Source organism: Suhomyces tanzawaensis (genome assembly GCF_001661415.1).
Source record: "Suhomyces tanzawaensis NRRL Y-17324 unplaced genomic scaffold CANTAscaffold_3, whole genome shotgun sequence".
In the NCBI taxonomy this organism is placed as follows: Eukaryota; Fungi; Ascomycota; class Pichiomycetes; order Serinales; family Debaryomycetaceae; genus Suhomyces; species Suhomyces tanzawaensis.
In genome coordinates, this window is record NW_017963638.1 from 93,089 (window position 1) to 114,015 (window position 20,927).

A 20,927-nucleotide genomic window follows, 5' to 3' on the forward strand; every position below is an offset into this window, starting at 1 on the left:
TGGCGTGCTGCCGTGGGTGTTGGAGTGAGGTGCCTCCCAGCGCTATCGCTGCTCATCACTGTCTACTACCACTACTCCAGCTACTGCGGTGTCTCTCGACAACGCTCGTGTCACCTGTTCCGTTTCAGCCCCGTTCCCTCCTTTTCCCTTTTTTCCCCTCGATAACGAGTGCCATATACACAACAGCCTAGGTCAGTTTTCACCAGCAACATGTTTCTTGGCCTGTCAGCGATCGTCATCAAACTATTGAAACTCGCCAAAACCATGGCACAAGTCGGCATTACTTTGGGTGTTTTGGCTCTCGTTGGCTTGTACACATACCAGAGCTCACTTATCTATCCAGCATCACTCAATGACGGACATGGCCATTGTGCCACTCCCGACGAATTTGACATGCCCAACTACGAGTTGGTGCACTTGAAGACCGTCGATGGCGAGACTTTGCAGTGCTACCTGTTGAAGCACCCCAAAAGCTCTCCCAACTACGCCAACAAGACTGTGTTGATCCTCTCGCCCAATGCTGGGAACATCGGACATGCGTTGCCAATTGTGTCGATTTTCTACAAGAACTTCGGCTACAACGTGTTCATCTACTCGTATCGTGGATACGGAAGATCCACAGGCAAGCCTTCGGAGAATGGCCTTAAGTTGGATGCTCAAAGGGTCATGCAATACTTGACAACCGAGGATGAACAGTATTCCCAATCGTCCATTATCTTGTACGGCAGATCGCTAGGAGGAGCAGTGAGCATCTACATTGCTGCCACAATGTCATCTCTGGTCCATGCTTTGATTTTGGAGAACACATTCCTTTCCATTAGAAAAACGGTGCCACACATCTTCCCCTTTTTGAAATACATAACCCGCTTTGTCCACCAAAAATGGGAGCTGGAGAGCTTGGTGCCGTTGATTCCAGCCAATATTCCCGTGCTATTGTTGAGCGCAAGAAAGGACGAAATCGTCCCACCAGCACATATGGACACCATCTTTTCATTGCTACAAAGCGAAGATAAAACCATGTTTACATTTGAGAATTCCATGCATAATGACACAGTTGTGCAGCCTGATTACTGGGACAAGATTCAGTCATTCATACAAAACAAGGTGAATCCAGTGGGATACTAGAGGGACTATTTTCGTAAATAAATTGGCGTTAATATGTATACAGTTAGGCAAGAAGAAGAGAAGTGATCATTCTCTAAAATATCTCAAGACTCTGACTCCCTCATATGTAGTGAGAACGAAACAATTAATAGAGATGTAGGATGTAGGGTTCTTACAAAACGATTTGAGCTTCAGAACCCTTCTTGTTGGAGGCATCGTGGGAGATGAATTCAACCTTTTGCTCATCACTCAATTGCAAGACCTTCTTTAATCTTTCACCAACAGTTCTTAACTTGCTGTCTTCGCAATCCTTGGTCCAGATACCGACTCTGAAAGCTTGCTTTCTAATATTCAAGACAATACCGTTGACCTCGTTTTCTTCGTCTTCGATGGTTTCACCGACAACGGCCAACAATCCACGCAACCACAAATCGTTGATGACACCACTGGCTTCACGCTTGTTGGTGAAGGAATATTGCCACTTACCACCCTTGGAGTTTTGCTCATCTTCCCATTCTGGTCTGATTCCTTCCTTGAACAAGTGGTAGTCAGATTTTAAAGGCAATTGGTTGGCCACAGGGATGGAGTTGTAGATGCCCCAGAACTCTTCAACAGAAGAGAAAGTGATGACTGGCTTCAACAAATCGTGCCAGTTTTCACTCTTATTGGTTTGTGGCTTGGTGTACCATAAGGTCCATCTGCTATTCAAAGGATGCTTGGCTTCGAACTCTTCCTTGTTGTCGAAAACAGTCTTGGATTCCAAGTTTAATTCCTCAGTTTGCTTGGTTAATTCTTCAGACATCTGGCTGGTTAGTACTGCTGGGAAGGTCTGGTGTGGTTCACCCGCCTTGGTTGGGCCAACTCCAATGCAATTCGACGGAAATCGGCCAATTTTGCTCGCACAACAGGTGCGTTTGGGTCTGTCTCCACACGGGGCCTGGGATCAAACAATGAACATACCTTTGCTAAGTATCGCTATTGTATTAACTTCTAACTGTTAAGTTTTCCGAACTTGACGATGATTGAGCAACAGGCAAGAAAAAATTTGTATGAAGAGTGCGCGGGTAAATGTGAGTACGCAGGATGGATCATAGGTAAATCGAGGAACTAACAGTTGTTATATTGGCTGGTGTAATATACAAAGAAGAAATATAAAGCAGGCCGGCTGGTTGCACCGGGACAATGTCATTTAGAGGCTGGGCAGCAGGCCCTGTAATTTTGGGATTTTCAGAAAAGACATCTGGAAGCATGGATGTAGAAGGAGGGCCAAAACGACCCCATAGCTGGCACACACACGAGATGCTGCACTGCTAGCACGCACATAAGTGAGGAGCCGTGCAGAGGACAAGTCCTGATAGCATCGTTTCTGTGTGTAGCGTCCTTCAATAAGGATGTCTGCGGTCGGTGAATCTGTGACCCAGACAGCCTGTTGACCAGTAGGGGTTTGAAAAGCAATCAAGAAGGCGTTCAGGCTCTTGAAGCTGGAACACCTTTGCTGGTGTCGAGGATCGGGTTACGCCCACTAGAGCAATCCCCCGATCAACAAGAAGGCGAACCCAAATGCTCCAGCATACATGTTCTCTGGCCTCCACAAGCCAGCAGCAGCGTTAGCCTGGCCCACAGTGGTCTGTGAGTACGAACGGACACCCCCGACCGACCCACTCAACGAGCCCATACCGACAGCCCCCGAGGGCACGGCGCCGGTGGCACTCTCGTAGGTGGAAATGAAGGTCTGCGAGTACACTGTCTGCACAACAGTGGCCTTCCCGTTGACTGTTACCGTCACATACACACTGGTCTGCGAGGTGGTGGTGGGCTTGTCGTCGTCTGCTCTCTTCTGCGCCAAACACATGGCGAGAAGGGCAAACAAGTTGAAGATGGTGTAGAAGTTCATGGTGCTGGCGTGGTGCGGATTGCTTTGTCACTAGTCTGATCCTTCACGGGTATATTCTGTGTTGGGCGCTTGCTAGCTGAGAGTATCAGTCAATTTATATCCCAACTTTTTGTTTATGTGCGGAGGAGTGTCTGCAAGATAGATCGTGAGCGTTGAACGGGAACTGACAGACACCCAAAAGGTACGAGACTACACTACAAAAGACATACCAATGAGGATTACCAACGAGCACTACTAGTGAGCACCACTATTGAGCAATACCAGCAAGCTCCGCTTCTGGTGCCTATTGCAGAGTCTAGGACGCCCACGATCGTTTACTCCGTACTAAATCCAGGCACCACACGTCCACAGCCTCGTTTTAGTTAGTAACCCCAGCTTCTGGTCCGATTGTAGATTTGGGCCACTCAGGGGCTCGCATAGACTCTAGACCAGCGGGAGCCTGCCACGCCAAAGCCACCTGGACAAGGATACTTCTGGGGGTCTAGAATTGCGCCTCTACCCCGTCCATCCATACTGGCGGCTTCCGGCATGGGTAATGTATCACGTGATACATAATCATGTGACTGGATGCCATCGCTATGAAAAATTGACCGATGAGATGATACCAAGCACACCAAAATGGCTAAGAAATCGTTGTCGGAACAGTTAGCACTGTTGACTCAGCCTCAGAATGACTTCGACATAGAAGACAGTGGTCTCAAGGACAATGTCTTCGAGCACGAAGACGACGAGGGCTCTGCCTCCGAGGAAGACGACACGATGAAGAAACAACACTACGTTAATGTGCCCAGATCCAAGTTGAGACAACAAGTAGGTGTTGCCTTGGGAAAGAAATACAGCGGTAGTGTCACCAGCAGAGATGACTTATATGCATCTGACGAAAATAGTGAGCTTGAAGGCGAAGAGGACGAGGAAAGTGAAGGCTCCGACCAAGAGGATGCTGAAGACCTCGAGGATGAGGAGGCCGAGGAAAGTGACTCCGGGGCCTCTTTGAGAGCCAATTCTGATGAAGAATCGGGATCTGATGATGAGGATGACTCCGGTGTTGACCAAAGAAACGCCGAATTGGAGCACAAGAGATCTAGAGTTAAGGAGTTGATGGCCAAAGAAAGAACTCATATTGTGAGTAGACTTTCAAATTCTGCCACCAATGATTCATTAAAAGGTTTTGCAATCTCCCAACAACACAAGTTCTTCGACAAAGTTATAGATAGTCGTTTGAAGATCCAGAAGTCATTGACTAATTCTAACCTTTTACCTCCAAGTCATGATACCTTAGTATCGCAGAAATTAGGAACCAAGAAGACAGCCAAGAATTTGCAAAAAGCAAAGGAAGAATGTTACAACTTGCTTGATTCCATATTTGCATTGAGAAACGCTTTGTTCAAGAAAGATCAAGTTTCTGATAAGGTTTTTGGTGCTTCTAAAAAGAGATCCTACCATGAATATTCGTCCGTTACTGCCAAAATGGACTCTGCATTAGACAAGTACCGTTCGAATGTGTTGACCAAATGGTCGGCAAAGGTTCAAAACTCTTCTGGGGCTACTGCTATAAATGCTGGTAAATTTAAAGCCATTAACCAATCTTTCGAACAACAAGTGATGAACAACTTGACAGACATGGATAGACTTGTCAAGAGAACCAAACTTAATAGACGTCAAATCAAACCTCTTGGCTATGATCACTATAAATCTCAATTTGAAAAGGAGGAGGACGATGAAGAAGACGAAGAAGATGAAAACCCAGACATTCCAAAGGAAACCAACACTGCAAAGTCAAACATTGCTGAAATCGATGAGATTTTCGATGATGAAGATTTCTACCGTGTATTGCTCAATGATTTGGTTGATAAGAAGATCCAGTCCAGCAATCCAACCACCGGTTTGACTGTCAGTTTAAGAAGTGCTCAACAGGCTCAAAAGTTCAAAAAGAACGTTGACACCAAGGCATCCAAGGGCCGTAAGTTAAGATATCATATACAGGAACCAATTGCCAATTTTGAGGCTCCCAGAGGTTCTTTGAAGTGGGATGACAATCAAATTGACGAGTTCTTTGCATCTTTGTTGGGCCAGAAGGTGAATATGAATGAAGACGATGAAGTCGAAGAAGACGACGAAGAAGAGGAAGTACGTGTTGAGGGTGATTCAATCAAGTTATTTGGATAGTTTAGCCTTATGATCACGTAAATAGAGCCATTAATATCATGCGATGCAAAATGTATCATAGTTCAATCAGCTTAAGTAGTCGGTAGCATCGCAATACATAGACGAATCGCTTGAGAGCGACTGAAGGAATAGAAACTGATCTTACGGCTTCTTGCCCTATGTGGGATCCACTCAACCTCTTTCACATTGGGCAACAACTGACTCAGATCGAAAAGATAGAACACGCCATCTTCTCGATCTGCACCAGCTATTACCATTACTCTTCACTATCGTAACCTACAATATTGTTCAACCGTCGAAAGATGCTGTACAAACAGTAACCACTTGAAGAATCAGTAATCAGACAAAAAATAGTAAGGTAGCTTGGTTTTTTCCACACCGACAGAAAGTCTCGAGCCAAATGCACTCAGAGTCATCATATAAACTGATTAGATCAAGTGATCAACTGTTCGACAGTTCACAGGAAACAGCAGAGCCGTTCCAAGCCAACTGACTTCAAGCTGAACAAAATAAGTTTTGGCACACCAAGCCTAGTGATATTCACTAGCCGAAGATACAATCTTATCCTCTCAGACTTGCAAGAAATTTTCCCTTCTTATATAGTTTTTTCCGAGGGGTTACCCGGCGTCCAGTTTGGACTGCTAAACATTGTTACTAGGGCTAACCAAGCTAGGGTAGTTACCACCATGAGTGCTAGTGACAAGTACAAGTATAGGATCGAGATCCAGCAGATGATGTTCGTACTGGGGGAGTCCAATGACCCCCCAGTTGGCACTACATCGATCATAGAGGATATCGTCCGAGGGCAGGTGATTGAGATACTTTTACAATCCACGAAGACAGCAGCAGCAAGAGGAACCAAGTCAATTGCGCCAGAAGATGTCATATTTCTCATACGGCACGACAAGGCCAAAGTGAACCGTTTGAGAACCTACTTGTCTTGGAAAGATGTGCGTAAGAATGCAAAGGATCAAGAAAGTGGTGGTACTGAATCATTAATAGAAGGTGATGGCGCTGGGGGTGGTGGAAGCGGTGCAGCGGCCAGTCAGGCCAATGACTCCTCAAAAATGTTGTCAAGATACAAAAAATCCAAGATCAGGTTGCCATGGGAGTTGCAATTTATGTTTAGTGAACAGCATTTAGAGACCGCAGAAGAATCGGAACAAGTAGACGACGAGGAAAAAGCCGCCACGATTGCATCATTGAAGAGGTTGAAAATGGCTGACGACCGTACCAAAAATATGACTAGAGAAGAATACGTTCATTGGTCTGAATGTAGACAAGCATCCTTTACATTTAGAAAGGCCAAAAGATTCAGAGAATGGGCACAAATTACCCAGTTATGTGACTCAAGACCAAATGATGATGTTATTGATATTCTCGGTTTCTTGACTTTTGAAATTGTGTGTTCTTTAACTGAAGAAGCGATGTTGATCAAAAATTCCGAGGAGAAATTGATCCAGATCAAATCGGAGATTGAAAAGAGTGAAAACCCTGGCCAGCAAAAACAAAAAAAGAGAAAATACCTCTTTGATAAGCCAGATGAATTGGAAAATCCAATAATGCCTCACCATATTGAAGAAGCTTGGAGAAGATTACAGTCGATAGACTTCAAACACAAGGCCGCTAGGTCTTTTGGTGGAGGAAGAGTCAAGAGCAGGACCAGATTAATCTAAGAAATGCGATGTTTTTACTATTTAAAGGCTATATCGAGTTAATGTATCCAATAGAATGGTCGAATCTTTCTGAAAGTCCCGATAGTTTAAGAATTCTTTCACGCTAGCCCCACCTGATGCTTTGGTGGTTTGTTCAATTTTATCAAGTTCAATCTGGAAACCAATCCAGTTTCTGCATAAAGGTAACACATCAAGAGTAAGTGAACTCGGCAAGATGTAATTCAAGAACGATGTCTCAGGTACTCCTGTTGTGTCGTATGCCCAATCTTGCGATGGTGAATCAGATAATTCATCCAGCAATTCTATGTTTTGGGACCTAGTAGTTCTGGTAACTATTGCCAAGTCCTGGAAAAATTTGGGCCGTTTTTTAGACCTAGATCCAATAAACGAACTTACCTCTTCGCGTATAGTATTGAATGAAAATCTGGGGGACGGACACAGTGTTTGAACTTCGTAGTCTTCTCTCATTTTCTCAATCAAGTACTCACCGATGTTCAACTCGAATGGCAAGGGTTCTTGTGTAATCCTGGTAGTGTCGTCAATGTGATAAATATCAACCAATTCATTTTCCTGTACCTCATGGTTGAGCATTGAGTGATAACCTCCACTAATAACTTCTCCGCAAGATAGTATATCCATTAATGTTGCGTGTGACTCAAGATCTTGAATTCCTTGCTTCTTAGGCCTGCCTGGTAATGAGATCTCAACGACAGTATGCTTGTTTGCACTTTTATTAGACTGGCAAATGAATTGTGCTTCCATAAGACATTTGCGCAAATCGTAGTTGTATCCATTTGAGCTCTTCCTCAAAATCTTTTCTAAAACTGAACTCTTCATATCAAATCCTTGAGTTAGACCACAAATCCAAATATAGCTCTTGATTAGCTGCTTCTGCACGGGATATTGGTCCATATGTATAATGGATCCTTCCTCCCCTGCAAACTCAAGCAAAGATTTCGGAATATTGAGTAATGTCTCACAAGTTATGACAATTGGGCGTCTTGAGATGTTCAATATGTCTTGAACTACACTCCAAAAGTTTTTGTCCTGTTCGAATAGTATATTAACATCTTCGAGTAAAACAATGCCCTGTTGAAATGTACGAGATTCATCCTGTCTATGCACCAACTGAGTAGTACAAAATTCTTTCAAGCTATTAAAAATGTCTTTTCGACCTCGATTCAGTCCTGTGTTGATTTCATGAACGTAACTATTCAATTCTTTGGTAACTGCGTATATCGAGGAAGATTTTCCTGAGCCTATTGATCCTTGTAATATCAAGAGAGGGACGAAAATTTCTTCTTCAGTCTCCTCATTATCAAAATCCACAGAGTAATCATCCACAATAAAGTTATCCAAATTCTTTTGTTTCTTTTTTTTCTTCTTTATCAAGACGTTCCTGGGATCTCGTAAATTCTGTGCTTTTAATCTAGAGAATGAGTTCAGGATCCAATTTTTGATAGAATTTCTTGTGTCTTTGGCGATTAATAGCTGTTTGGTGGAATCAGGATAAAACAAGTCTGTCCAGAGCTGAGAGTTTGTGTTTGAAGATTGTGTGATTTCATGAATTTCATTGTCGTCATTTGTTTCAATAAGTATAAACTTCTCGACAAGTGTACGAAGTTCAGTATGCTTATGGTAGTCAGGTATCTTTTGCTTTAAAAGATCTAACTTGGAAATAGAAGTCTCACGAATGACAAGTTGCGGTTTCACTGATTGCTCTGTCATAAGATTTATATTATTATCTCCATAATCGGATGATTGTGCTTTCACTCTAGGTGGCAAGCATGCTAATATGTCATTATGCCGAACCAAATCGTCCGAAGAGCAAACATGAAATTGTGATTTTTGGATAATAGGAGGCTCCAACTCTTTTAACTTCTGTAAGGGTGTCAACTTCACTGTATTCTTTGAAGCTTTCATCATTGAATCAAAGAAGGAATTGGATGACACAGATTTTTTTGCAACCTTGGGTCGATCGAAGAACTCGTTTCTGATGGAGCCTCTCGATGTCCCTTGAAATGATATGTTTCCTTTGGTTTTGAAGGGGTTATCGTAATTCTTTATTTCTTTTAATGCGCCAGGATTGATTTTCAAGGTGACAAAGTATGATTTGGGTTCTCTTTTCGTTTTCTTTGGAACAGGCTTTAGAGACCTTAGGAAATCTTTGGCGGAGGTTCTTTTGGCATTATCTCCGTAAATCTTTGCCTCCAAAGACTTCGTATCTACCACAATGTCATTTTCCTCATCAAGATCGATAAGAATAGGCTCAGCATTATTCGGAGTAGTACCTTCCAGAATCTCTATTGTAGGTGTACCGGAAGATTCTGTAACTTGGGAAGGCTCTGCCTTTTTCTTGATTCTGGAAAAGAAATCCTTGGCCGATACCGATTCAATGTCGTTGTTGTATATCTTCTTTTCTAGTTCTAACACATCGAAATCTTTGCGGAGTTGGTTACTTCTATTTTCAGTAAAAGATGAGTCAAAATTATCCGAGACATCACAGTCCGTCTCCACATCGTTGATGGGTTTCTCTGAAAGCTTTTCTTCTTTCGGAATCTTCTTCTTCTTAGTCTTTTGCTTTCCAGAAAGTAGGGACATCAATCCCAACGGTACGCTTGCTTTTGGCTTTGTTGGAGGAATATCAGACGTTCCAGGGTCTGTTTCAATTAATTTCATATCATCGTGTGCCAGATATATCACCGGAGGTCTGGTCTCTTGGGAGCCACTGGAGGCCGATTTCAAAAATGGATCTATATCAATATCTGTCATATCTGTGTCATTGGACGAGTAAGACATGCTGTGCAACGCCGGTGTGGGGCTAGCTGAGAACGTGGTAGATGTTGACGTGCTATGGGAACGGTTTCTATGATCTGACGAATCGTTCCCCATCACCTAAGCCCTCCAGTATAAGTAGATGAGTGAGGTTGAGTTGGTATAGATCGCGTCGTGGGGCGTGTTTTGTGTAATGATGGACCCAAGTGCGTCCGTACTAGAGTCTGGGGATAGATTGAATTTTACAAGAGAGGCTGAGATCGATGCTTAGAGTAGATTACAAAGACTGGACTATTGACAATATTATCATCAGCCTGTATCTACTTTGGTCTAGAGTATGTTTTTTAGTTTTCATGGGATTTCTTCATTTCTTCATATTTTTGATTTACTCGACCACATAACATATAAACATTTAAAAACTATGACAATTATAGAAACTTTTATTCCATTTTTTGTTTCATATTTTTTTCCATTACAGTTCCCAAATACTGAATATAAGTGAATGATCTAGTTCAATGTTAAGCTTCTAAGGGCCTTGGTAAATTCAAGGATTTTCTTGTCGAGAGTCTTCAACATACTAATTTTTGCCTGGAACTCAAGTCCAGACTTGCTCTCACTTTTGGTAGTTTACTATTTAGATAAAAAGAGTACTGTCGAGAGACTTCCCCGAGTTTGCTGATTCGGTCAAAACTTTTCGGTCTGGTGCAAATAGTCATAGATTGAAGTTTGCTTTCGCAGCATTTTTACATAAGCAAATATCGCAGCATCTCAAATCAGAAACATCTACTGCAACACTATCATGGCTGGATTCCAGTTAAATCTAAAGAGAAATGTACAGTCGAAGCAAGACAATACCAAGAAGCAAAAGATAAGCATTGGATTAGGACCGAATAGGACCAGTTCAAAAGTCCCCGGTAAGAGAACCAATGCGATTAACTCCTTTGATGATGGTTCTGATGATGAGCCCGCTGTGACAAAGATAGATGGCTTTGACAGTGGCAAGGGAGGTGCAATTTCCGGAAGCAGCGCGATCAGTCAAGCAAAGAAGCCTTTGATTATTACTCCTAAAAACTTGAACTTAGGGATCAAGAAACAACAGGTTTATACACCAAACAAGGAACAAAACGACGAGGAAACTTTAGCAGCTGAGCTTAAAGAGAAGGAGTCACGGTTACAGTATGGAGTTACAAAGTTTGATGCAAACACGGCTGGCTTAAACGATAAAGACACAGTGGCAGAGGAAAGAACACAATCGAAAGAGGACCAAATTAGAAGCTCAATTTTGAAAGGGGAGAAGCTTCATGAGAAGAAAGGACTTGTCATTCCCATGAATAACAGTAAAAAGGAATCGGATGAGGAAGCTACAGATTTCGATAAGGTACCCGTTGAGCAATTTGGAGCAGCTATGTTGAGAGGTATGGGATGGAAACCGAAAACTACTCCCAACAAGACATCTGAAAAGACATTGGAAAAATCTCTAGAGCATCGAAAGAAAGGCATTTTATTGGGCATTGGAGCTAAGGCCGTGGAAGGGGATTTAATGGAGGATATTCACGGCAAGAAAGGTACAAAACTACTGGCACCATTGATAAGAAGAATTAAGAACGGAGTAGAACTGAACGTGACTAAGGACCAAGCAGATTACTCGGTAGCTACAAGTTGTCAAAATAAATAATAGGCGTACCCTTTCGTGATTCATTAAAAAGAGAGCAATGCTCTGAAAAAGATGACATTATACAATTACTCCCAATCCCAACAACAACAATTGACTAGCAATCGAGTGAGACCACAAATTTGACCTCTCGCTGATGATATTTCTTTCATTGGCCTTCACTAGTTTGAGCAAGTCTTCATAAACATCACTAATGATTGAGTCAACAATCTTTGTTTGTCCCAAATTATCGATATTATAAAGATCAGTAACTTTTTCAATAACTGTGGTTTTAATTATTAGTGGATTGTGTGCGTTGAAAGTAATTTTTGTGGGAGAAGGTGAACTTGAAGAAGAGTTATCAAGTGTGGGAGACCCAGTATACAACGTATTGATACAAGCAATCAAGGATCTAAGATTTTGCAAAGAAATAAATGGGACCCCAGTTGAAGAGTATGGCAAATGCTGTGGTAAACTTGCTTTCAAGTCTGAAAATTTGATTTTAACGTTTACCATAACGTAGTTAGATTTTCCTGGCGTTCTGTCATTAGTTGGTTTTGAGAAGGTGTGATAAATGGCTGCTAATGCACCTTGCAAGAGCGTATTTGATTCAGACAAATCTCCATTGTCTTTAGATTCGGGTTCCGGATTGGTGACGCTCACGAAATCTGACACAATACTGGAAAGTGCGTTACTGACTCTTCTGTATTCATTGACGAATTGAAATTCTTCTTCATTCAAATTGGGTATGGTAATATCTGCGGTGATTTCCGCAGAACCATTAACTAACCAGTTGAACTTCAGGTTCGGGTTTGATTTTGAAATTGCACCTAAGTTTATGCCGTTAATCTTGCATCGAACAATTTTATTCTCATTAATTTCTTGCGTATCGCCATAGTTAGTAACGTTTTGACGTTTATGTATAGTGAACATGGAGTCATTCAATGCGCCACTAACGTTGTTCGCATTGAAGAAATCAATTAATACTCTGTCACCTCTCAATTGTGGCAAGTCACAACTGAAAATCGTGACTCTCAAAGGAACGTTTGATTTCGACGAATCACTGAATATTTCGAAGTAGGAATCTCTTATTTTCAAATGATCTAATTGATAATCGGAATCAAGGAATGATTTTACCTTTGCCTGTGGTTGAGGTGGCACAGATAATGCCTCAAGATTGTAGTCGTTAACGTCGTACTGGAAATGGATACTTTCATGGATATTATCTGTGGTGTTTAATCTCTCTGATTTGAAGACTTCACCGTGGAGTCCAAAAATCTCCATGTCGTTGATGAGGCCATTTCCTTCGTACCATTTTTTGAACGACAATGTGATATCCATAGCTTCGACTTTGGCCGAAAATTGGTACATTTTGTCTTCTTCCTCATCTTGGCCCACAGAAGAACTCACTGTGAAGTTCCTGAATCTCAACTTTCCCTCTCTGAGTTCGGGCAAGATGTTTCCCTTTTGAAATTCGATTTTCATCCCCAAGCCATGGGCAAGCACCATACTGGTTAATGTGCCCAAAACGCTATTGTCGTTGGTGTTCTCTTCATCTTCCAGCTGGCTGAACTTGTACCACAAATTATCCAAATAATGAATGCAATACATTGCAACCAAGCCAAAGGTAGTTGTTCCCAAAATGATCCATAGGAGGTTTCCCATGACCAACCATGAGATGAATGCAGAGGTGATGTCCAACGCAGACGTGTTGCGGTTTCCACGAAGCAACGGCCACTTAATATGTACAAGAGTTCTAGAAAAGGTGTTGTTGGCCTCGGAGAGGAGATTGGCCTTGGTGATTTTAGATGCGGTGGGTTCAGGCTCTTTATCATGAGATGCCTTTTGGGGGTTGGCCGAGTGTGTGGTGAAAGCTCTTGCGGTATTGACGCCCAAGAGCAAAGTCGAAGGAAGCAGTTGCTGGCTCCTGAAGAGGGCAGGCGACCCGCTTGCTTGTCGTTTTTGAAGAAATTTTATCCATGGCAAACTGGCTGGTTTGCCGATAACTAGTGGCCTAATTTCTGGACCCTTGAAAGTCACAAGACCATACAAATTTCTGGATACCCGTGTCAAGCCTCCTAAATAGGTTCGCCTCAATCCAAGAGGAAACATTATGTCGAGTGTTGAACTCTGAATGAAGTTGGGATGAAGTTGTGGTGAACTTTTTCAATTAATTCAATGTGGTGACGGTCTTAGGGAACTTTGTGTGGGTGCGGCACATAACCAATTTTTTTGCGCTATTGGCTGGCGGAGCTGGTCGATCACGCACAGCAAGTGGAAAGGCACAGAGAGGTGTTTGGGCGCTGAGTGCTTGGAAATTGAGCATTGCGTATTCCAGCACGGCAACTACGAGCAGCAGAGGCCGACGAAAGCATTAATAGCCTCTTAAACCGAAATTGGACACCTGGTCACGTGACCATTGGTTCATCTCATCTCTCAGATTTTTTCATCTTATCGTGATCTACAACTACAGTACCAAGATGGTGGCCCCAACAGCAAAGAAAGACTTGGCTCCAAGCGCCGCCGTGGCCCAGCCAGTGGAGGAAAATGAGGAGGAAATGCTCATCGACGGCTCTTCCGTGCCAGTGGCCGAAGAAGCTGCCCCAGCTCCAGAAGGAAGCGAAGAAGCCAAACCTGAAGCAGAAGGAGTGGTGTTGGATGAAACCGGAAAGCCCAAGTTTGCTGCAGCATCCAAGGCTGGAATGAAGGTGAAGTTGGAAAGCAGAAAGGTGCCTGTTCCTCCACACAGAATGGCCCCACTCAAGAATACTTGGACCAAGATATATCCCCCATTAGTGGAGCACTTGAAGTTACAAGTGAGAATGAACTTAAAGACCAGAACTGTGGAAATGAGAACTAATAAGGAGACCACAGACGTGGGTGCATTGCAAAAGGGTGCCGATTTCGTCAAAGCATTTACCCTCGGATTCGACGTGGATGATGCTATTGCACTTTTGAGATTGGACGATTTGTATATTGAGACATTCGAAATCAAGGACGTTAAGACCTTGCAAGGTGACCATTTGTCCAGAGCAATTGGTAGAATTGCTGGTAAGGATGGTAAGACCAAGTTTGCCATTGAAAATGCCACCAGAACAAGAATAGTGTTGGCTGATTCCAAGATCCATATTTTGGGGGGTTTCACTCACATCAGAATGGCCAGAGAATCCGTGGTGTCATTAATTTTGGGTTCCCCACCAGGTAAAGTTTATGGTAACTTACGTACTGTTGCATCTAGAATGAAGGAACGTTATTAGTGTTCTTCATTCCTCATTTCTTCTGCTCTTCTATTTGTATACTACTTCACCTATATACACGGCGATAATTACTGCAAACCATTTTATAAACCTTCCAACAAGTCCTTGGATAAATCGTCTTCTATCACCTGTCTTGCCTTCGAAGGAACTAATTCCTCCAATTTTAATTCCAATTTCATGGCATATGCATCCTCACCATCTTGGTAGTATGATTTTTCAATAGTGGTAACCTTGAATGCCAAGGAGTCTCTATACAAATGTAATGCAGCTCTATTTGATTTTCTCACATGTAACGAAACGTATTGGGCACCAAAAGATTCACACATAGCATACAACGATTGACGCATCAACTTTTCCGCCAACCCCATTCTTCTATACGTTCTCATAACAGACAATGAAGTGATGTGGCCGTGAGGAGTCTTATCTTCTGCTTCTGGATCATCTTCCATTTTTCCAAGCACATACCCCACAATCTTTTCACCTTTACTTATGTAGGCAGAGTCTCCCTTTGGGTCGCATGCTATTGGTTGTTTCAAGTTGTCCTCATCCTGTTCTTCCTCGTCTCCGAACCCTTCAACTTCATCGTAGGTTGTCGCAACGAAACTGGCTTGAGGCCATGATAAAATATGGTACATGTAGTATTTCAATTGGTAATTTTCAGGCAAGTTGTGCAAGTTTGCATTTTGCATAGCCTGTATATCGTTGATGGTCGCTTGCCTGATTGTTATACCCATGGTGAGAGGGATCTGAGGTTGAACGTTCTAGTCTCTTGCCATAGATACCTTTGACCATTTTTTCAGTAGGGTCGTGCGAGCACAAGAAAGTTGCTGATAAACAGACTTAAAATTGATTTCCTAACCTACTGGAGCATTTCTTATTTCAGAATACTAGATCTAAATAGACTAACATTTACCCGATATCGAAACAGAAAAAATCGTAAAATTAATGTGCTTATTTATCAATTGAATCGTAAACTCTCTCTTATCACCAACTGTTCGTCGAACTTGATCAAAAACACAGTTCTGAGAGGTACTCCATCAATGGGAGCAGAATGGGCAGTGACGTTGGCATGGAAGCTAGAGGAATCTAATGCTCCTTCTATTATTCCGGCCATAAATGCTGAACAATTTAAGTTTCCATAATCTTTGGGTATGCTGATAAACTTGGACACCAACGGAACATTGTCAATGATCATATACTCATTGGAAGCATCCTGTGACTTCTCTAGTTCGTTGGCGGTTTTTCCAAATATAGATTTCCAAAATGTTCCATGGATGAACCTCAAGATATCAATAATTTTAATCTCTCTTTTGCTGCTCTTGACACCTTCTCTGAGCTTAATGAGTTCGAGGAATCGCTGCCCCACCTGGTACCCTAGACCATTCAATCGGGTTTCCAAGTCTTGAATTCCCTTGGAATTCCTATGGGTCCAGTTCACTGCTTCACAGAACAAGAAGGATAACGACGATAAGTTGATTTCATTTATCTTCTTGTTGTTGACGTTCTTGTCGTATATGGAGTTACCAGAGGTAGGAGTTAGGCTCAATGTTTTTCTATTCAATAGGATGTTGGAGCTCTCTGGTGTTATGGTATTGGACAAGGGACCCAAGGACGGATTGTACCCGAATCCAGATTTGGGATTATCTGCAATAGAAAGTGTAGACAAACTTGCTGCAGAAGGCAAGATTATGTTATCGTTCGACATCTGACCCTAATCTCTATTACTGCCTCGTTTGTGCTGTTCCTATAATGGATCAGTCAGATTTGGTTTAAAGTGTCGCAGTTGTCGCAAGGAATGTCGCGACAATTGTCTCGAAGTTTGCAACATGGTTGTGAAATATACTGTGAAATGGTTAGGGCGTCAACTGATGGTAGTAAGAGCGGTACGTAGTTTAAAGACTATACCGGCATGTACTAACATCTAGTGAAAAATTTCTCTTCAGCTAAACATTTGCCGGCTGCAAATAGCAGAAGAATTCTTGCCGCTAAGACGATAAACACCGCAGCAAGTCTAAGGGAGATCTTCAAGAAGAAGCCAAAAGGTACTAAAGCCAAGGCTTCCAGTAGAAATCACCTTTTGGGGATCCAATTGAAAGATGTTTCCTTTCAAGCCACATCAACACCGTCAAATTCATTAATTCATGAACCGTTAGAAGCATACAAGGTCGAGGAGATTCAAAAGCAAATTGTCGCAAGGAAAACGGAAACTCAAGGTAATAATAATACTGCAAAGAGAAAAAAAAAGCGATTTCGAGGTTTACAAACAAAAAAGACTTCAGCTACAGCAGAAGATGTTCTCCTCATACAAAACTGTATGCAAGGCATTGAAGAGAACGAGTTGAAAGATAGGGAAGTATTTCCCAATGCTAACCAGGAAGTCGAACTTGAAAGTGTGAGAACAATTAACCAGAATATGTCTACCAAAATCCTGAAGGTAAATAAGTTTATCGAGAAAATTGGAAATCAATCAAGTGCAGCAACAGAGGGAACACTAAAAGATCCTATCGATTTGTTACGAAATCGACGCTACCACTTGATTGCAAGGCGTATCAAACAGGTTGCTACTGATAAAAATTTATTGTAGTGCTGCTCCTTAAATACTATACAAGGTCCCATCTAGGTAAGACTAATTAAACGAAGGAGCTACTGACCATGATGCAAAACAAATCTATCTCCGAACTGATCAAGGAACTTACATGAAGTCATCATCACCAAAATCATCAAAGTCATCTAACTCATCCATGCCATCTTTCTTGAAACCACCACCAACATTTGGTCTAGCAGCAGGCTTAGCCTTCTTCTTACCAGCACCACCAGTGGAAGTACCACCAGTCTTCTTCAATCTATTCTGTCTCTCTTGTCTTTCTTTATCCTTGATGACAACATTCAAAGTGGATAAGACCTTTCTGAGATTCTCCACAGACAAAGGTTGAGCCAAATCTCTGATCAAATCGATAGCCAAACCAGAAGAGTAGTTCATCAAGGAGTCCTCAGCCAAGTCGGTCAAAACAGGTCCCAAAGTCTTTCTCAAACTTTCGAATTCTGCTTTGTTAGTTGGTTGGAATAATGGATGCGAGTCAATTGGAGTATCCTTGCTAAGGACAGGCTTTCTGGCAGCAACAGCAGCGGCAGCTCTTCTTGCCTTTTCTCTTGGATGCTCATTGATGTCAAAGTCATCATCACCTGCAACACCTAAACCTCCGAACAAATCGGCGGCGTTGTTCAAGTCAGCACTCAATTCAGCCTTTCTCAACAATTCTTTTCTGGTGGCTTCATCAACATCATCAAATTCAGAGACAACCTTGTGCTTACCAAGCTTCTTAGCTTTGGCCTCTTCTTGCTTCTTCTTTAATTCAGCCTTTTCCTTTTGCTTTTGGGCCTCGGCTTCCTTCTTCTTTCTGGCAACTTCTTCTTCATCAATTTCCCAGGATTCTAAAACTTCATCTTCCTCTTCGTCCTCCCAGGATGCAGCAGCAGCTGGTGCTGTGGTTTTAGTAGTTGGTGCGTCAAAATCTTCGTCGTCCCAGGACATATTGATGATAATACTTTTACGATACAATCAAGGAAAAGTTTTTTGTTCCTTTAAATTTTTGTTAGACTGAATGGATTTTGTGTAATTTAGCATCCAGGAACCTACCGAGTATCGGTCGTGTTGCAATAATTAGTGCTTTAGAACAGCCATGCCATTTGGTAGAGTAGTCGTAGACTATAATAGCCCTTGGGGTATATGCAAAGTTATGCTCATCTGGGTGTTGGCTGTGGTGTATGATTTTGGCGGTCTATTGGTTTAATATCCCCCGTAGCAATAGTACCAAATAGAGAGTGCGAGGACAATTTCTCCATATCAATTAGAGACTTCCATAGTTTATCATCTCGTCAACCATTTATTTTTAACAACTTTCGAATATCTATGTCGAGCATTAAATGCCTCAAAGGGAAGGTTAGCTCGGATTGGGATTAGTGGGTCCGGTTTTTCCATCAAATGCGGCCGTTATTTTTCCGAGCCGAGTCTTCCAGACTCAATGAGCTGATATTAATTAAGAAGAGCTGCTTCTATAATATTCCTCGGGAGGTCCGTATCGTGAGTCGTCCTCCGTACGATATCGCTTTAGCTATATTTACTACGTTAATGATTTCGCAACGGACACTATTTCTAGGAGCACCATCCGCGTGATTCGCAAAAATATTAGTTGCAATCGCTAACATCAGTTACGGTTATAGTCATGAGCATCGCCAAAGATACAGTTATACCAGGCGTTTCAAGAAACAATGTCCTCCAGGAATGGATAGAAAAGAACATCATTAAGTTGCATCCACGTCTTGTTATTGGAAAGAGTGAACTTGGAGGGATTGGATTACAATTCGAAGGTGTGATTGATGAAGAGCTTGGTGAAGATGAGGATCTCGAAGTGCTCCGTGTACCTTACGATGTCACACTTGACTACATGAACTTATTACCCATGTTGGACGGATTGAAAGAGAGGGATCAAAACACTTCTTTCGAGCATCAAAACGTGAAGGAGTCAGAATTGATTGTCAATGTGCTTACAGTGATGGAACCCCATACAGAAACTCATATTTTATGTTGCTACGTGATAGCTTTCTATATTCTTAGAGAATTAAGTATCTCCGGAAAATATCATCTGACCAGTCCATTACGAATCTATGATCAGTATTTGGACATTTTGTTAGGCACTGAAGTGATGGGATTCCCACGGAAAGATGAAAGCTCCGATAAGTTTATCTCAAGTGTCATACAGGAGGCACAAACCTGCAAATTCGAGTATGAGTCGTTCGTGGAAAGCATGAATATTCTTTACAGAGAAAAAGAGATTGAGTTTGAGCTGATACTCTCATTCGAAACATTTTATCAATTGAGTAGGGCCATTAGATCGAGAACTTTAGAAATTCCCCATGGCATAGAACAGAAGGATAAAGAAGAGCTCGAAGAGACATTTCAGGAACTTCATATCAAGGAACCTGATCACGATGGAAAAACTGCAACAATCTCCAATGATAAGGATTTCATCACTAATATCACCTTGGTACCAATTTTAGATTTTGCTAATCATTTTCATAACAACAATGCCTATTTTGATGTGGACGCAAATTCGAAAGCAGTGTTATTGAAGATCAAGAGGTCTCATTTGAAGCATGGAAAATTCGAGGTTACCATCTCGTACTCTCCGGTTGAGAGTGTTGGTCATTTTGTTCGCACTTATGGGTTTATCCCTCAGATAAAGACTGTGAACGAGGTCGAACAGGAGGAGCAAGTAGACCACTTCCAATTACTCGAATTGTACTTGCAGGTCGAGCACGAAGTATTGCTCAAATCTAAATGGTTGCAAATTGTGCCACAAGTCCAGTTAGTATTGACACCAAACGATGCGTACATCAATCTACACGATAGCAATCTTCCCTTGCTCTTTGACGAAGACATACAGTACAATAGCAAGTGGCCCGAAGTTGCTTCTGCTCATTTCAGACGTTACAACAGCATCCCAGACGAGGTGGAACTTGATGATGCCGAAATCATCGATTTGTTAAAACACCAAGAAGAAGCATACGACATTATTAATGGCGTGCCGCCAATAGGGGTGACGGTCAAAGGGGAGCAAATTACCAATGATCATGCTTTTGACACCACAGAAGAGATGATTACAAAGTGTGTTGCTTATATCATCACCCTGAGTCGTGGCCTAGTCAATCAGAAACTGTCCGATGATGGATGCTTCGGGAACGTGTTGGACAATGTGATCGAGTTGAGGAACCACACTCTACAATTACTAATTAGAAAGCATGACTCAGGAAAGTCTATTCTCATTCCTGATCATCTTGCCCGAGAAGAATGGAGTGCTTATTCAACCGCACCTAAGCAATTGGCACTAGACTAGGAAGGTTCTCGAATCGCCAGCACCTAGTGCGTGGCTTACAAATGGTGCGAGAAAATAGCGATCCAGCCTCTTGAATTACGTAATGGCAACGGCGATGTCGGGCACCCCGTGACATGGCCGCGACTATAAAAGAGTTCGACATTCTCACCTGTGAAAGTATCCACCAAATCAAATACATAAAATGGTTGCTCAAGTTACAAGTAAAGCCGAATTCGACGAAGCTTTGAAGTTCGAAGGTTTAGTCGTTGTCGATTTCTTCGCCACCTGGTGTGGTCCATGTAAGATGATTGCTCCATTCTTGGACAAGTTTGCTGCTCAATTCACCCAAGCCAAGTTCATCAAGGTTGATGTCGATGAAGTTTCTGAAGTTGCTGCTGAATACGAAATCAGTTCCATGCCAACTGTTCTCTTCATCAAGGAAGGTAAGATCGTTCAAAAGGTCATTGGTGCCAACCCATCTGCTCTTAAGCAAGCTGTTGAAACTCACGCTTAAATAGTATATGAATGAAT

At 42.2% G+C, this 20,927-nt stretch overlaps 16 protein-coding genes across 16 annotated transcripts; 8 read left to right on the top strand and 8 right to left on the bottom strand.

Moving 5' to 3' along the window:
• Window positions 1-71: 71 nt before the first annotated feature.
• Window positions 72-1,201, top strand: CANTADRAFT_205215 (uncharacterized protein). The gene has a single exon (XM_020206579.1). The coding sequence runs from the start codon at window positions 211-213 to the stop codon at window positions 1,123-1,125; it is 915 nt and encodes a 304-aa protein (XP_020064691.1). The 5' UTR covers window positions 72-210; the 3' UTR covers window positions 1,126-1,201.
• A 75-nt stretch (window positions 1,202-1,276) lies between these two features.
• Window positions 1,277-1,906, bottom strand: EIF4E (translation initiation factor eIF4E; the record flags this gene model as incomplete). Its single annotated transcript, XM_020209709.1, has 1 exon — window positions 1,277-1,906. The coding sequence occupies one exon, from the start codon at window positions 1,904-1,906 to the stop codon at window positions 1,277-1,279; it is 630 nt and encodes a 209-aa protein (XP_020064692.1).
• Window positions 1,907-2,626: 720 nt separating this feature from the next.
• PGA1 (Pga1p) lies at window positions 2,627-2,998 on the bottom strand (the record flags this gene model as incomplete). The annotated part of the gene is made up of 1 exon (XM_020210152.1): window positions 2,627-2,998. One exon carries the CDS (start codon window positions 2,996-2,998, stop codon window positions 2,627-2,629), a length of 372 nt encoding a protein of 123 aa, XP_020064693.1.
• Window positions 2,999-3,616: 618 nt separating this feature from the next.
• Window positions 3,617-5,164, top strand: CANTADRAFT_48648 (rRNA-processing protein; the record flags this gene model as incomplete). The annotated part of the gene is made up of 2 exons (XM_020209611.1): window positions 3,617-3,884; window positions 3,933-5,164. 2 exons carry the CDS (start codon window positions 3,617-3,619, stop codon window positions 5,162-5,164), a joined length of 1,500 nt encoding a protein of 499 aa, XP_020064694.1.
• Window positions 5,165-5,200: 36 nt separating this feature from the next.
• Window positions 5,201-5,521, bottom strand: CANTADRAFT_205219 (uncharacterized protein). Its single transcript, XM_020206580.1, has one exon. The coding sequence runs from the start codon at window positions 5,419-5,421 to the stop codon at window positions 5,236-5,238; it is 186 nt and encodes a 61-aa protein (XP_020064695.1). The 5' UTR covers window positions 5,422-5,521; the 3' UTR covers window positions 5,201-5,235.
• A 319-nt stretch (window positions 5,522-5,840) lies between these two features.
• Window positions 5,841-7,271, top strand: SPT3 (transcriptional regulator). The gene has a single exon (XM_020207448.1). The coding sequence runs from the start codon at window positions 6,232-6,234 to the stop codon at window positions 6,838-6,840; it is 609 nt and encodes a 202-aa protein (XP_020064696.1). The 5' UTR covers window positions 5,841-6,231; the 3' UTR covers window positions 6,841-7,271.
• CANTADRAFT_27862 (uncharacterized protein) lies at window positions 6,880-9,444 on the bottom strand (the record flags this gene model as incomplete). The annotated part of the gene is made up of 1 exon (XM_020208215.1): window positions 6,880-9,444. A coding segment is annotated over one exon (2,565 nt), but the record flags the coding sequence as incomplete, so codon positions are not given.
• A 970-nt stretch (window positions 9,445-10,414) lies between these two features.
• On the top strand, window positions 10,415-11,290 carry CANTADRAFT_5310 (uncharacterized protein; the record flags this gene model as incomplete). Its single annotated transcript, XM_020210160.1, has 1 exon — window positions 10,415-11,290. One exon carries the CDS (start codon window positions 10,415-10,417, stop codon window positions 11,288-11,290), a length of 876 nt encoding a protein of 291 aa, XP_020064698.1.
• CANTADRAFT_25525 (uncharacterized protein) lies at window positions 11,288-13,455 on the bottom strand. The gene has a single exon (XM_020207449.1). It carries the CDS (start codon window positions 13,376-13,378, stop codon window positions 11,348-11,350), a length of 2,031 nt encoding a protein of 676 aa, XP_020064699.1. The 5' UTR covers window positions 13,379-13,455; the 3' UTR covers window positions 11,288-11,347.
• Window positions 13,456-13,746: 291 nt separating this feature from the next.
• Window positions 13,747-14,523, top strand: CANTADRAFT_48684 (uncharacterized protein; the record flags this gene model as incomplete). Its single annotated transcript, XM_020209618.1, has 1 exon — window positions 13,747-14,523. The coding sequence occupies one exon, from the start codon at window positions 13,747-13,749 to the stop codon at window positions 14,521-14,523; it is 777 nt and encodes a 258-aa protein (XP_020064700.1).
• An 83-nt stretch (window positions 14,524-14,606) lies between these two features.
• On the bottom strand, window positions 14,607-15,257 carry CANTADRAFT_50597 (peptide alpha-N-acetyltransferase complex A subunit; the record flags this gene model as incomplete). The annotated part of the gene is made up of 1 exon (XM_020209844.1): window positions 14,607-15,257. The coding sequence occupies one exon, from the start codon at window positions 15,255-15,257 to the stop codon at window positions 14,607-14,609; it is 651 nt and encodes a 216-aa protein (XP_020064701.1).
• Window positions 15,258-15,383: 126 nt separating this feature from the next.
• On the bottom strand, window positions 15,384-16,262 carry CANTADRAFT_25528 (TRAPP subunit). The gene has a single exon (XM_020207450.1). The coding sequence runs from the start codon at window positions 16,226-16,228 to the stop codon at window positions 15,482-15,484; it is 747 nt and encodes a 248-aa protein (XP_020064702.1). The 5' UTR covers window positions 16,229-16,262; the 3' UTR covers window positions 15,384-15,481.
• Window positions 16,263-16,372: 110 nt separating this feature from the next.
• Window positions 16,373-17,161, top strand: CANTADRAFT_339244 (uncharacterized protein; the record flags this gene model as incomplete). Its single annotated transcript, XM_020208549.1, has 2 exons — window positions 16,373-16,406; window positions 16,449-17,161. The coding sequence occupies 2 exons, from the start codon at window positions 16,373-16,375 to the stop codon at window positions 17,105-17,107; spliced, it is 693 nt and encodes a 230-aa protein (XP_020064703.1). The 3' UTR covers window positions 17,108-17,161.
• Window positions 16,768-18,351, bottom strand: HCR1 (translation initiation factor eIF3 subunit j). The gene has a single exon (XM_020207451.1). The coding sequence runs from the start codon at window positions 18,053-18,055 to the stop codon at window positions 17,216-17,218; it is 840 nt and encodes a 279-aa protein (XP_020064704.1). The 5' UTR covers window positions 18,056-18,351; the 3' UTR covers window positions 16,768-17,215.
• A 395-nt stretch (window positions 18,352-18,746) lies between these two features.
• On the top strand, window positions 18,747-20,417 carry CTM1 (cytochrome c lysine N-methyltransferase; the record flags this gene model as incomplete). Its single annotated transcript, XM_020210168.1, has 1 exon — window positions 18,747-20,417. The coding sequence occupies one exon, from the start codon at window positions 18,747-18,749 to the stop codon at window positions 20,415-20,417; it is 1,671 nt and encodes a 556-aa protein (XP_020064705.1).
• Window positions 20,418-20,598: 181 nt separating this feature from the next.
• Window positions 20,599-20,910, top strand: TRX1 (thioredoxin; the record flags this gene model as incomplete). The annotated part of the gene is made up of 1 exon (XM_020210170.1): window positions 20,599-20,910. One exon carries the CDS (start codon window positions 20,599-20,601, stop codon window positions 20,908-20,910), a length of 312 nt encoding a protein of 103 aa, XP_020064706.1.
• Between the last annotated feature and the right edge of the window lie 17 nt (window positions 20,911-20,927).